The sequence below is a fragment of the Leucopleurus acutus genome (genome assembly GCF_964270905.1).
Source record: "Leucopleurus acutus genome assembly, chromosome: 12".
NCBI classification, from domain to species: Eukaryota; Metazoa; Chordata; class Mammalia; order Artiodactyla; family Delphinidae; genus Leucopleurus; species Leucopleurus acutus.
In genome coordinates this window covers 13,026,045-13,040,173 of record NC_139154.1, presented here as the reverse complement: position 1 = coordinate 13,040,173, position 14,129 = coordinate 13,026,045, and the positions used below count along the sequence as shown (strand labels likewise).

Below are 14,129 nucleotides of genomic sequence, written 5' to 3'. Positions count from 1 at the left end.
GATATTTATAGGACACTCCGTCCAAAAACAACAGAATACACTTTCTTCTCAAGTGCTCATGGAACATTCTCCAGGATAGATCATATCTTGGGTCACAAATCAAGCCTTGGCAAATTTAAGAAAATTGAAATCGTATCAAGTATCTTTTCCGACCACAACACTATGAGTCTAGATATCAATTACAGGAAAAAACCCGTAAAAAATACAAACACATGGAGGCTAAACAATACGCTACTAAATAACTGAGAGATCACTGAGGAAATCAAAAAATAGCTAGAAACAAATGACAATGAAAACAGGACAACCCAAAACCTATGGGATGCAGCAAAAGCAGTTCTAAGAGGGAAGTGTATAGCAATACAAGCCCACCTTAAGAAGCAGGAAACATCTCGAATAAACAACCTAACCTCACACCTAAAGCAATTAGAGAAAGAAGAACAAAAAACCCCCAAAGTTAGCAGAAGGAAAGAAATCATAAAAATCAGATCAGAAATAAATGAAAAAGAAATGAAGGAAACAATAGCAAAGATCAATAAAACTAAAATCTGGTTCTTTGAGAAGATAAACAAAATAGATAAACCATTAGCCAGACTCATCAAGAAAAAAAGGGAGAAGACTCAAATCAATAGAATTAGAAATGAAAAAGAAGTAACAACTGACACTGCAGAAATAAAAAAGATCATGAGAGATTACTACAATCAACTCTATGCCAATAAAATGGACAACCTGGAAGAAATGGACAAATTCTTAGAAATGCACAACATGCCAAGACTGAATCAGAAAGAAATAGAAAATATCAACAGACCAATCACAAGCACTGAAATTGAAACTGTGATTAAGAATCTTCCAACAAACAAAAGGACCAGATGGCTTCACAGGCAAATTCTATCAAACATTTAGAGAAGAGCTAACACCTATCCTTCTCAAACTCTTCCAAAATATAGCAGAGGGAGGAACACTCCCAAATTCATTCTATGAGGCCACCATCACCTTGCTACCAAAACCAGACAAGGATGTCACAAAGAAAGAAAACTACAGGCCAATATCACTGATGAACATAGATGCAAAAATCCTCAACAAAATACTAGCAAACAGAATCCAACGGCACATTAAAAGGATCATACACCATGATCAAGTGGGGTTTATTCCAGGAATGCAAGGATTCTTCAATATACACAAATCTATCAATGTGATAAACCATATTAACAAATTGAAGGAGAAAAACCATATGATCATCTCAATAGATGCAGAGAAAGCTTTCGACAAAATTCAACACCCATTTATGATAAAAACCCTGCAGAAAGTAGGCATAGAGGGAACTTCCCTCAACATAATATAGGCCATATATGACAAACCCACAGCCAACATCATCCTCAATGGTGAAAAACTGAAAGCATTTCCACTAAGATCAGGAACAAGACAAGGGTGCCCACTCTCACCACTCTTATTCAACATAGTTTTGGAAGTTTTAGCCACAGCAATCAGAGAAGAAGAGGAAATAAAAGGAATCCAAATCGGAAAAGAAGAAGTAAAGTTGTCACTGTTTGCAGATGACATGATACTATACATAGAGAATCCTAAAGATGCCACCAGAAAACTACTAGAGCTAATCAATGAATTTGGTAAAGTAGCAGGATACAAAATTAATGCACAGAAATCTCTGGCATTCCTATACACTAAGGATGAAAAATCTGAAAGTGAAATCAAGAAAACACTCCCATTTACCATTGCAACAAAAAGAATAAAATATCTACGAATAAACCTACCTAAGGAGACAAAAGACCTGTATGCAGAAAATTATAAGACACTGATGAAAGAAATTAAAGATGATACAAATAGATGGAGAGATATACCATGTTCTTGGATTGGAAGAATTAACATTGTGAAAATGACTCTACTATCCAAAGCAATCTATAGATTCAATGCAATCCCTATCAAACTACCACTGGCATTTTTCACAGAACTAGAAAAAAACATTTCACAATTTGTATGGAAACACAAAAGACCCCGAGTAGCCAAAGCAATCTTGAGAATGAAAAACGGAGATGGAGGAATCAGGCTCCCTGACTTTGGACTATACTACAAAGATACAGTAATCAAGACAGTATGGTACTGGCACAAAAACAGAAAGATAGATCGATGGAACAGGATAGAAAGCCCAGAGATAAACCCACACACACATATGGTCACCTTATCTTTGATAAAGGAGGCAGGAATGTACAGTGGAGAAGGGACAGCCTCTTCAATAAGTGGTGCTGGGAAAACTGGACAGGTACATGTAAAAGTATGAGATTAGATCACTCCATAACACCATACACAAAAATAAGCTCAAAATGGATTAAAGACCTAAATGTAAGGCCAGAAACTATCAAATTCTTAGAGGAAAACATAGGCAGAACACTCTATGACATAAATCACAGCAAGATTCTTTTTGACCCACCTCCTAGAGAAATGGAAATAAAAACAAAAATAAACAAATGGGACCTAATGAAACTTAAAGGCTTTTGCACAGCAAAGGAAACCATAAACAAGACCAAAAGACAACCCTCAGAATGGGAGAAAATATTTGCAAATGAAGCAACTGACAAAGGATTAATCTCCAAAATTTCAAGCAGCTCATGCAGCTCAATAACAAAAAAAACAAACAACCCAATCCAAAAATGGGCAGAAGACCTAAACAGACGTTTCTCCAAAGAAGATATACAGATTGCCAACAAACACATGAAAGAATGCTCAACATCATTAATCATTAGAGAAATGCAAATCAAAACTACAATGAGATATCATCTCACACCAGTCAGAATGGCCATCATCAAAAAATCTAGAAACAATAAATGCTGGAGAGGGTGTGGAGAAAAGGGAACACTCTTGCACTGCTGGTGGGAATGTGAATTGGTTCAGCCACTATGGAGAACAGTATGGAGGTTCCTTAGAAAACTACAAATAGAACTACCATATGACCCAGCAATCCCACTACTGGGCATATACCCTGAGAAAACCGTCATTCAAAAAGAGTCATGTACCAAAATGTTTATTGCAACTCTATTTACAATCGCCTGGAGATGGAAACAACCTAATTGCCCATCATTGGATGAATGGATAAAGAAGATGTGGCACATATATACAATGGAATATTACTCAGGCATAAAAAGACACGAAATTGAGCTATTTGTAATGAGGTGGTTAGACCTAGGGTCTGTCATACAGAGTGAAGTAAGTCAGAAAGAGAAAGACAAATACCGTATGCTAACACATATATATGGAATTTAAGGAAAAAAATGTCATGAAGAACCTAGGGGTAAGACAGGAATAAAGACACAGACCTACTGGAGAACGGACTTGAGGATATGCGGAGGGGGAAGGGTGAGCTGTGACAGGGCGAGAGAGAGTCATGGACATATACACACTAACAAACGTAGTAAGGTAGATAGCTAGTGGGAAGCAGCCGCATGGCACAGGGATATCGGCTCGGTGCTTTGTGACCGCCTGGAGGGGTGGGATAGGGAGGGTGGGAGGGAGGGAGACGCAAGAGGGAAGAGATATGGGAACATATGTATATGTATAACTGATTCACTTTGTTATAAAGCAGAAACTAACACACCATTGTAAAGCAATTATACCCCAATAAAGATGTTTAAAAAAAAAAAAAACCCGACAGAAAAGACCTTTTCTCGGGGTCCAAGGGAGCTGAGAAGAGGAAAGTTGATTCTTAGGCAAACAAAAAACAAAAACACAACTTCTGGGGACCCAGTCAAGAGATGGGTAGGAGACGGTGGTAAGGAGTCTTGAAAGAAACTAGAAGAAAGATCTCAAACCAAAGAAGGCTTTAAATAATATAAGCACCTTTAATAATTACCTTAGAGGTGTTCTAATCTTACCTCTCTTTTAAAGCATGACTAGAGCACAGTGTAAAATGCTAAATGGATGCCATCAGGCCTTGACCCCCTTAAACATTCGCATTCAGTTAGTGAAAGAGAAGGTAAAGCAAGAAAGGAGGGAAAATAAAGAAATCAGTAGTTCAGGATGGAATTTTAATTACTCAGATATTGGAAACACATCATCCTTTGAGTGGACCAGGTTTTCCCAGACGAGTCCAGAGATTATCTTATCTGTTCTGCCTGGGCTTAAAAGAGGAAATACCTAGAAATAAGCAAGTTGAACTATCTAAATCTAGCTCTTCAGTGAGGAGAGGAACAGCTGATCCCCAATCAAGGACTCAATTCAGAGCAGAGCCAAGGGAAAAAAGCAACACCAACTTCTGAGGAGCCACACGTCTACGAAACAGAAAGAGGGCAGCTGTTCAACTCCAGCTTGTTTTTGTTTTCTAACCCCTAAGCAAGCAAGGACACACACGGCAGAGGAACAGTTTCCAGTCGAGTCTCTCCATACCCACAAGCAATACTGGTGGAAACAGCACAGAGATCCTGGCAGGCTTCTGATCACACTGTCTTACTCCTCAGCCAGAAGTCCCAGTAGACAGCATGCACCAGGCTGTGGAGTGGCTTTTCATTTCTCTTAAAATCATTTTAGCTGGAGCACAGCTGCACAACGTATTAAAAAAGACAAAGCTGGGCTCTGAAACTCACTTCTATACCTGTAATGTGCTTACCGGCCCAGAACTTTGTTTCTTCACATATTAAAATAATTTGCCTTAAAAACTAGCTGAATGTGAGGGCTGATGACTCAAAAAGAATAAAGAAATAGAACAGGGACATGGTTATGAATATTCGCTTTCTTTGGGGAGTTACATAACTCCTGAGGAACAGTAGAACCTTATGCAATTAATTTTGTGCAAATTACCAGCTATATCAACTTAAGCCTCAAGAATGAACAAGCTGGGTTAGAAGTATTACTCAGCAAGGAAAGTTGTTTTCCAATTCCTCCAACTCTACTTCAAAAAGACCCCCAGTCAAATCCACCTCTAGTTTCAGAGGCCTGTAGGAAAAGCTAGAGTGTGGATTATTCATTTGTTACTTACCCAAATGAATAGCGTTTTTATTAAGTTTTTCTTCAAGTTAATTTTCCCACACAGCTGACAATTATCAAGTCTATTTTTAAACTGTAATAGGCCTGAACCTTCTGACACACTGAAGCCATTTAGTTCTATTAATTCTAGTAAGAGAGCATCTGATAACTACCATCACTGATATTCATCCTCAAACTTAACATAAGTCGTGTGAAATACATGTGCCATTTTCTCTATAAGAAGAGTACTTAGTTCTAAATTGTGGGTGCAGCCAGACCTCCGCTTAAGCAAAGAGACTCTGCCTGGTGTTTCAGCACTGTCCTTAAATTCTTTAACTAAAAATCCCTTTTCTAGAGGTGGTGATGCAATTCCATTTTTTTTTTTTGCGGTACGCGGGCCTCTCACTGTCGTGGCCTCTCCCGTTGCGGAGCATAGGCTCCGGACGCGCAGGCTCAGCGGCCATGGCTCACGGGCCCAGCCGCTCCGCGGCATGTGGGATCTTCCCAGACCGGGGCACGAACCCGTGTCCCCTGCATCAGCAGGTGGACTCTCAACCACTGTGCCACCAGGGAAGCCTGCAATTCCCTTTTTAAAAAAATTTCAAATCTGGACTACCTGTGTGAGCATAAAATTTCAATCACTTCCTTCACTCCAACCTGGATGTCACAGAAAGATAAGTAATAGGCTGAAGATAAAGCAATCATCAGATCACTTTAGATTTTATTTTAAAATTATTTTCTTAAACCAAAAACTGGGAACCACCTAAGTCATACGGTAAATGCATATAATGGAATCCTTGCAGACTTTAAAATGTTGAGAGGCACCTACACTAATGCACTGGGTAAAACTGTTGGTATGAACCCATTTGTGTAATAGTTTATCTGTGTTTCTATATACATGGAAGTAAGTCCACCAAAATGTTAAAAGTAATCATTTCTGAGAAGATTTAGGGATTTTACTTTCTTCTTTGAACTTTTTTGATTGTATGAACTTTTTCTACAGTCATTTTCTCATAAGGTAAGAAGAAGATATGTACGTACTGACAACCATTTCTTACCTTCTACCAATAAAGATATGCAGAAACACTCACCATTCTGGATTTTATTGTTGCTTCTTGTACAACAGCTTTCAGTATCTACTTTTGCTGAAGACTCCTTTAAATTCTGTGACTGGCAACCTAAAGTTGAAGGTTCTACCTTTTTTTCTACACAACAATTAGGACTATTACTATTGACATCTGCTTTCTCTTCTGGCTTATTTGAAAGGACATCAGATGTGGAAGGTCCATGTTCGAGATGCTTCTGCAGTTCAGGAGTACTGGCAATTTCCAGTTCTGTCGTAGAAGAAGCCTTTGTAGGTAAGCACTCCCTAGGAAGGTCAGTCGATGATGGAGGAAAAGATTCCAAGCTGCTTTCCTGGTCAGTGTTTGTCTTCAGCTGGGTATAGCTTCCCTTTGGTTCACTCAGGGTTTTCAAGTCTCCAGTTACAATCTGAGAGGACTTTGAAGAGAGCAACCCTACTTTGCAGACAACATCTGGTGTTCTCAGTATTTCAGGCTTCGTATTTAGACAGGAAGAAAGTTCTGGTAAAATCTGTTTATGACTTCTGAAAAAGAGTAATATGAAAACTAGCATCTAGGATTCTTTTATCTCTTCCCTACCTTCCAAAAATAATTGCTTGGTTCCCTAAAGTAACCAGTATGAAAGAGAAAAGAAAACCACTTATATTAGAGAATTTATGATATGTTTCTGTGGGCTGGAGTTAAAAGTAATCAGTCAATGGCTCTGCAAAAATATATTAAACACGAAGAAAAAGATAACCCTAAATCCTATTTGCATGTTCGCATAAATCTGTAACTACTTCAAGTTAGTTCTACTTCTCATAGCAAAATGAACCTTAGTTTTCCCTCAAAACAAACTGAGTATCACATGGAACCCAAGTCACCAGCAGCGCAAAACCCTATCTGACTATGAACGTGTTACCAGCCTTAGCACTGGACTATTTCACTCTTGTTTGGTCAGTGATCAAGACCCAAAGCAAAGAGAAGAGCCAGCTGATTACGTACTTGTTCACAGAACCATCTGGTACTCCCTCCACCCCCAGTAGGGGTTATCCTTAAAGAAACTTTGTTTCTCTGAAATTCATCCTAAAGTTCTTTCCCCAGCAAGATGCAAAGTCCTTTTTTCCTGTTTCACTTGTTTTCCTGCCTCTAACAAAGGATCTCATCCTGGAGAAGCTGTTCTCACTTAAGTACCCATACCAGACATCTTTGCTTGGGTACCACTGAACTTCTTACCGCTCCCCCTTTCTGCTCTGCAGACCACTCCGCCCTCTCTCTGACTGCTATGTGTCCCTCCTCCAAGCTCTCTCCCAAGCAGCCCGCTGTCCTCCCAGTGAACCGATGTACTCACCCACCCTCCCACCTTACTGCCGTGGTCTTCCAAGCCTACCTTTCTATACCAGTCTCTGACCCCTACCTTAGGTTTTTATCCACTGCCTGCACAGGCCACCACTCCTCCTAAGAGATCCTTCCCTTCAAACTCTTCTCTCCATTAACCTTGTAGCCACTTTAAATCTCTGATTAAATTTTACATTTCTTATTATCTTCACCTATAACTTAGTAACTATGCCTCATGACTTAGTATTTTCTCTACTGCCACATTTCTCACCTATACTTGAGGTCGGGGCTGATGAGAACCACTCACTGGAACCCTGTCTCCCTCTTCTCCACACTCCCACTGACCTCAGTCTTCCATATACAACCAACCTGCTCCCTTTTCCTTGAAAGTGGACATTATTCTACAGCTGCCTGTAGTATTTCAATTGACCATTCTCCCTATATCACGTCAAGAAAGCGCCTCTTTCCTCACACCCCTTTCTTTTCTGTAACCCTTTAAATGTTGTCCTGTATGCCTACTACACTTACCACCTCTGAAGGCACCTGACCAACCTGGAAACTCTAACTTCCCTGGACAACCTGAGATACACTGAATGGCAGGTAATTACATCAAATTTTAGCTGCACTAAGAGTCTCTCTGTAAACACTGAATGTAGGGTCAGTCTTGCCGCCTGAGCATGTCAGCTCAGACAGGAAGAACCATGGCTAAGATAACCGTTCTCTGTATTATGATTACACATTTTTCAATCATAACTACTCACCCTTGAGGAATTTTTGCTCCAAGGTTAGGTGGAGAGTTGGCAGCCTGGGGAGTACTCTGGTGTCTCGGGTCCTTACTTGGCGGAGTGGCTGCAGTGCAGCCGAGCAGTATCTCCTTAAAAACTGTTGTGGGAACAGACTGTACAGGACACACACTGGGAGAGGCCTAAAAGATACCAAACCAAACAGATATTAAAAGGAAAGCCCCTAGTTGAGGCATCACGAAATGCTAGCAAGATTCAAGTTTATTCGCTCGGTTTAGTAAACAAGCACACCAAAATCACCAAATAAAAAGAACAGGACGGTAGAGCAAGTAATAAATCACAAATTGAGGACTTATACCTGACAGCTATTAAATAAGTCACTCCAGCTTTTCACGAAACTTGCGTCTTCCTATAAAAGATCACAGGCTGATCTTTCAGACCTCTGAATCATTATTCCGGGAAAATGCAGCCACGTGGCAATTACTTTACTAATGCAATGCACAGAAGTGAGCTTTTAATCAACAGTCTTCAAGTGGTGGCAGCTTCCCATGCATTCAGTTCGACATTACTAAGTGCCCACCACGCACTTACTGCGTAGACTGGCAGGAGACCAGACCACATAGGACTCTTGCAGGCAGTGGTGCCTACTGGGTACCAACTTAAGCCTTTACAGTGCAATAAAGGTTGAGGACATGGTTCTTGCTGGTTTGTGGCTCATCAAGTCACAAAGGTCATCCCAAGCTGCAAAAAATATCAAGTCATGACAGGCCTGTGGGACAAAGTTAGGACACTTGTCCCCTTACACTTTCGTGTACTTTTAACTTTACAAAAATATTAATAACGGACCAAATTCTTCCCAGTTTATACTATCCAGTTTATACGTTCCCACCATGGAAAGAGAAGGAAGAGATTAAACTCAACTCCAGACAACTAAACAGTCTGTGGCTTAACCAGGTGAAACCCACTGACCACCTTCACCAGCCTCTTCATTATGTGCTTAGATTTAAAGTCACGTTGTCCTTTTCAATTGCGTCTCTTTCACACCACAATGACCTTTACATTCGCCTTACCAAATCTAAACTTGCAAAATCTTCAAAGTTTCATCTTCTAGTTACTAACTTCTAAAATTTGATGCAGAACCTCCCTGAGTAAATTTTTAAAACCTCACAATTCTCTATACAGACTATGTAGTCTACTCATGAATCTTTTTCACAGACATTTACTCTGACAGCCTTGAAAATACTGTCTAGTATATGCTAAATACGAATATCTGAAAAATAAGAATTTTCTTAATCACTATTACAGTTTCGGCATCGCTTCCAACTATTTCAAGGTATCAATGCTAAATCATCTGATCATATATTACACTAGGTTAGCTCAGTTTTGGTTAAGTATTAGCAGCCTAGTGTTCCCCAGAAGGATTTTTTGGGGGAGGCTTTGGCTATTACAAGGACATCCGTGGGCTAGCCAACTTTACCTCTCTGGGCCTCAGCTTCCTAATCCTTAAAATGAGGAAATCAGATGTGTTTATTCATTTTATCCATTGAACTGCTCGAGCCAAAAAACCCTCCAAGTCATTTCCCATATCCGATCAATGAACCAGGAAATCTTGCCTCTATTTCCAAAATGTTTCTGGAATCTATAAATTTCTTTCCGGGCCACCATTACCACCATCTTTCCCCTAGACTACTATGTGTATACTAACTGGCCTGATTCCCTTCCATTTCTGCCTAAAACTTTTGCCTCCTATCCGAAATTTATTCTACCACAGAGCAATCTTTATAAAACATAAATCAATCAGATGGTGGCACTCCACTGCCTCCAAGAATTCTACACGGTCTGGTCTCTGCCAACCCTGCCCTTCATCTCACTCCATTTGTTTACAGTGCTCCAACCATACCAGCTTCCTTTCTGGTCTTCAATGTTCTAAGCTCTTTCTTGCCTGCCCCTTTGTACTTCTATCCCCCCTGTCTGGGCAGTTTTCATGTGGTTGGCTGGTTCCATCCTTCACCCTCAAATCTGGTCAACTGTCACCTCAGTATCTCTGATCGCTCTTTCCAAAGCAGTGTCCCACAAGCCACTGCCTTACGCTTTATTAGATTGCCATGTTTCTATCTTTCACTGTACTACCACACTGTGAAAATACCTTAAGTTACTTCTTTTTACTGTCAGTCTCCTCACAATGAAAAGTAAACCCCTATGGACACAGACCCTGCTCTTGTATCCACTGTTATGCCTTTTAAAGCCAGGCACATAGCAGATGCTCAATAAAAAAGACTGGTGGAATGCATGAATGAATAAATGCTCTTAGCACTTAATATTTCAAAGAGCTACAACTAAGTCTTGTGAGATACCTCAAGAACCAGGCAGTAATGCTCACCAATGTCTAGCACATATTAAGTGTTCAATAAATATTTGTTGGAAAGCAGGATGGAGGAATAGAGGGAAGGGAGGAGGACTCTGCTGTTTTTACAATGGTGCCTCACCATATCGAGGAAAGGTTTCGTAGAGGAGTGGCAATGACAGCACGGTGGCTAAGAGCACTGGGTTTTGGTGTTAGACCCTGGTTGGAATCCAGTCTCTGACACTTCCTAGCACATTATTTAACCTCTCTAAGCTTCAGTTTCCTCCATCATAATGAGGAGTAATGAATGACAGTAATGAGAAAAAAGGAGAGTAATGAAGCATACTGTACAGGGCTGTGCTGTACCACAGTGCCTGGCACACAGATTAGCTGTCTCAGAGCAGAAATCTATCCTGAAAAGTTTCTCGGTGCAGTCACCATGTGTTAGAATTACCATAACCTGGATGCTTTTCCTCTAAGAAGATGAAGTATATCACTCTACAACTTTACTGAGGTTTAGCTCAACAGGGATAGGGCTCCGATTCCAAAACCCATCTCCACGTGCACACCACTGCATTGGCCTCTGACTTGACAAGGGTCAAAGTTTCTTCTTACCTGAAGAGTTTTCCCTGAAGGTCTTCTATACCAGTCATGGCAATAGTTCCTCCCTGCCAGCAGACGGAGATAATATAATTGAGCGTATAATGATATTCCAAAAAGGACACTGCTGGCTCACACTCCTTAGCAGACTCTCTCAATTAACCAGGCAACGTCCTAACTCTGAGGAATAGTCTGCTAGGCAGAGAAGACCTTCAAGGAGCCAGATGTCACTGGCAAACAGGTTTACCTTATCCAAAAGTATTCACCCCAGCAATCAAGAGTGTTCTCAACCTCAACCTCAACTCCTGTCATCCAAAGAGCACCAAACTCTTTGCCAGTCCAACACATCTGGAAAGTGCAGACACAGTGAGACGTGCACCAAGTGTGTTACTGTACTCACCTTTCACTCACACATGTACATGAACTCTCTTTCTTTCCCCATTTCTTCCTTTACCTCTCCATCTCCCCTGAAATCTAGGCTAGGCCAGTGTTTCCAAAAACTTGCCTGATTGCAAGGATCACCCAGGATATGGAAAAATATTCACAATATACTGTAAAGGAAGCTACACAAGAGTGTGGCTTTTAGTTTACAAAAAAAAAAAAAAAAAAAAAAAAAGCCTCCACGAATATACAGGAAAAAGAAAAAGAAAAAAAACAGGAGGAAGACAGGTATTCCAAAATGCGAATAGTGAGTCTCTGAAAAGTATGATTATGAGTGATGTTTCTTTTCTTTACTACGCTTTTCTGGGTTTCCTACATATCTTTAAATGAGAATAACTTTTTTTAAAATGTAAGAATCTTTATTTTGAAAACAAGTGCAATATAAAAGGAGAATAACTTTTATAATTAAAAAATTAATAATAATTTCTAAAACGTCAATACTCAGGTAAAAATTTACCATCTCCAAATTCCTTTAGAATGTGAAGATGACTAGGATAGTTCTTAAGAGCTGAAACAGACATTTTTTTAAACATCGAATTTATTTCCACATTTTAGATGCTGAAGTTAAGGCTCAAATAGGTTGAGGAACTTATCTCCCAACCAAAGTTCAGGCTTTTTGGAAAAACAGCTTCTACTGTGTCCAGTAATCAGTAGCACACAAACCTACTGAGCTGGACAGTATGCTGACAGAGAGCAAAGACACAAGCTCCCTGCCCTTCAAGAGCGTGAGTCAGGAAGACAGGATCACTTACAAACGTATATGTTACCATATTTTACAAGCACCTCCTTCAAGGTTATAAATTTACTTGCTCAATTGCCTATCACATCACGGATAAACTTGACACTTTGAAGAACTGGCACCTTCCCCAACAGGAGGTCCCCACTGACCCCAGTCCTGCTTGTACCCCAGGCTGATTTCTCCATGATCCATCAGGATGCCATTTCCTCGGGTCTGGTCCCCACCCCAACATAACATCATGTGGCTCTCCTTTTCATCTTACCGAATGTCTACAGTGATGCCTTCTCCATGGCAGGCAACATGCAATCAACTTCTCCAAACTGCCCTTTATTACCTCTACGCAAGACTGTTAACAATTTATCCAGAACAAAACCTGACAGGTTACCATTCTGCTCTGTTTCTCTTTCAGCTTCTAATACCATGGATTACTTGACAGTATCCCCTGTGAGTCTGCCTCTAAGAGGCAATAATCACTTGCCTGACATCCTCAATTTACAGTCCTTACTACATTACTTCCCCTTTGTAAACTTTAAGGCAAAATGAAAAGGTAGTAATGCTAATTTCCGTAATTACCTCTTCATTCTTTCCTGAACCACCTGAGGTCAAGCCTGCACATTTGGAAGGAAGACAGAGGTATCAGACATCCTAGTTTACAAAGTTTCTCATCAAGTATCAAAGTTCCTGTGGCCTGTACACAGGCTTAAGACTCAGGAAAGCCAATCATCTTAGCCACCCAGATTCTTTAGTATTTGTGTAGCACGTGCTTGCTTTGGTTCTAGTTGATGTTGTAGTCCAGCCTGCCCTGATCCAGGGCCTTAGATGCATTCACTGACCCTGACCCATTCTCATGCCATCTCTCCTTGCCCTGCCCCCACCCAGGCTCCAAAGTTCCCTCTACAATGCTGCCAACAATCTTAACAATATCCACTTGATCAATTTTAAAATTCTAAACTCCAGGGACTTCCCTGGTGGCCCAGTGGTTAAGACTCCGCGCTCCCAATGCAAGGGTCCCGGGTTTGATCCCTGGTCAGGGAACTAGATCCCGCAAGCCACAACTAAAGATCCCGCATTCTGTAACTAAGACCTAGTGCAGCCAAAGAAATAAATATTTTTAAAAATAAATAAATAAAATAAAATAAAATTCTAAACTCCAGCCTGGAGCAGAGCATCATAAAGGCGTTTTTTGACAATTATAACACAGTAAACTTTCCATGTAACACAAGTGCATTTGGATACCTAAGTTGTGAGAAAAGTAATCTGTACTGTAATAGGACCTAAGGATTCAACTCAATTAAAAAAGAAAAAGCCTTAAGTTTCTTTTTTTCCCCCCAGATTTCAAAATTTGACCCTGTCATTTATACCCTCCCTTGAGAAGTCTACCCCAGTCCCCCATCCCCTCATTAGGCTAGTCTGTCTAGCCTAATCTTCGGGGAATTCTGAATAAAATTGCCCCATTGTGTACACTGTGATGTCCTGAAGACATGTACGAGTAATTACAAAGCATAATAAATTAGGGAATTTGACCTAGTCTGGGATATAGGTTACAATGATTGTAGAGATGTTAGGTATGGCTTCCTGGAGGAAGCAACATCACATCAGAAAGATAAATGGGAGTTAATTAGAGTGAAGCTAGGATTAGAAGAGAAAGGAGAACAGTGAGTCCTAAGGTTGGAGAAAGCATGAGGACTTGAAGAGCTAAAGAAGGCCAGCTTCTCTACAACAGGGAGGAGAGGGAAAAGCTGAGAGCCTTAAGTTTCTTGATCCAAATCCTATTTCAGGATAGAATTAAATCCAGTACTTGAACTCAGCAGTGCCATTCACAGAAGCCTGTAGTTTTCTAGGCAGAAATTAGCAATGGCAAACCAACCACTTCCTTCAAAAAGTGAGTATGTTTGTTC

At 40.4% G+C, this 14,129-nt stretch overlaps 1 protein-coding gene across 1 annotated transcript in view; it reads right to left on the bottom strand.

Annotated features, from left to right (window-relative positions):
* Nucleotides 1–14,129, bottom strand: part of KDM3A (lysine demethylase 3A) — a 63,873-nt gene that overhangs the window by 34,609 nt on the left and 15,135 nt on the right. The window contains exons 9-10 of the mRNA XM_082852334.1: nucleotides 8,126–8,289; nucleotides 6,057–6,571 (exon numbers count right to left, since the gene is read on the bottom strand). Of these exons, the coding sequence (XP_082708460.1) occupies nucleotides 6,057–6,571; nucleotides 8,126–8,289 (679 nt within the window). The remainder of the gene's footprint in view (nucleotides 1–6,056; nucleotides 6,572–8,125; nucleotides 8,290–14,129) is intronic.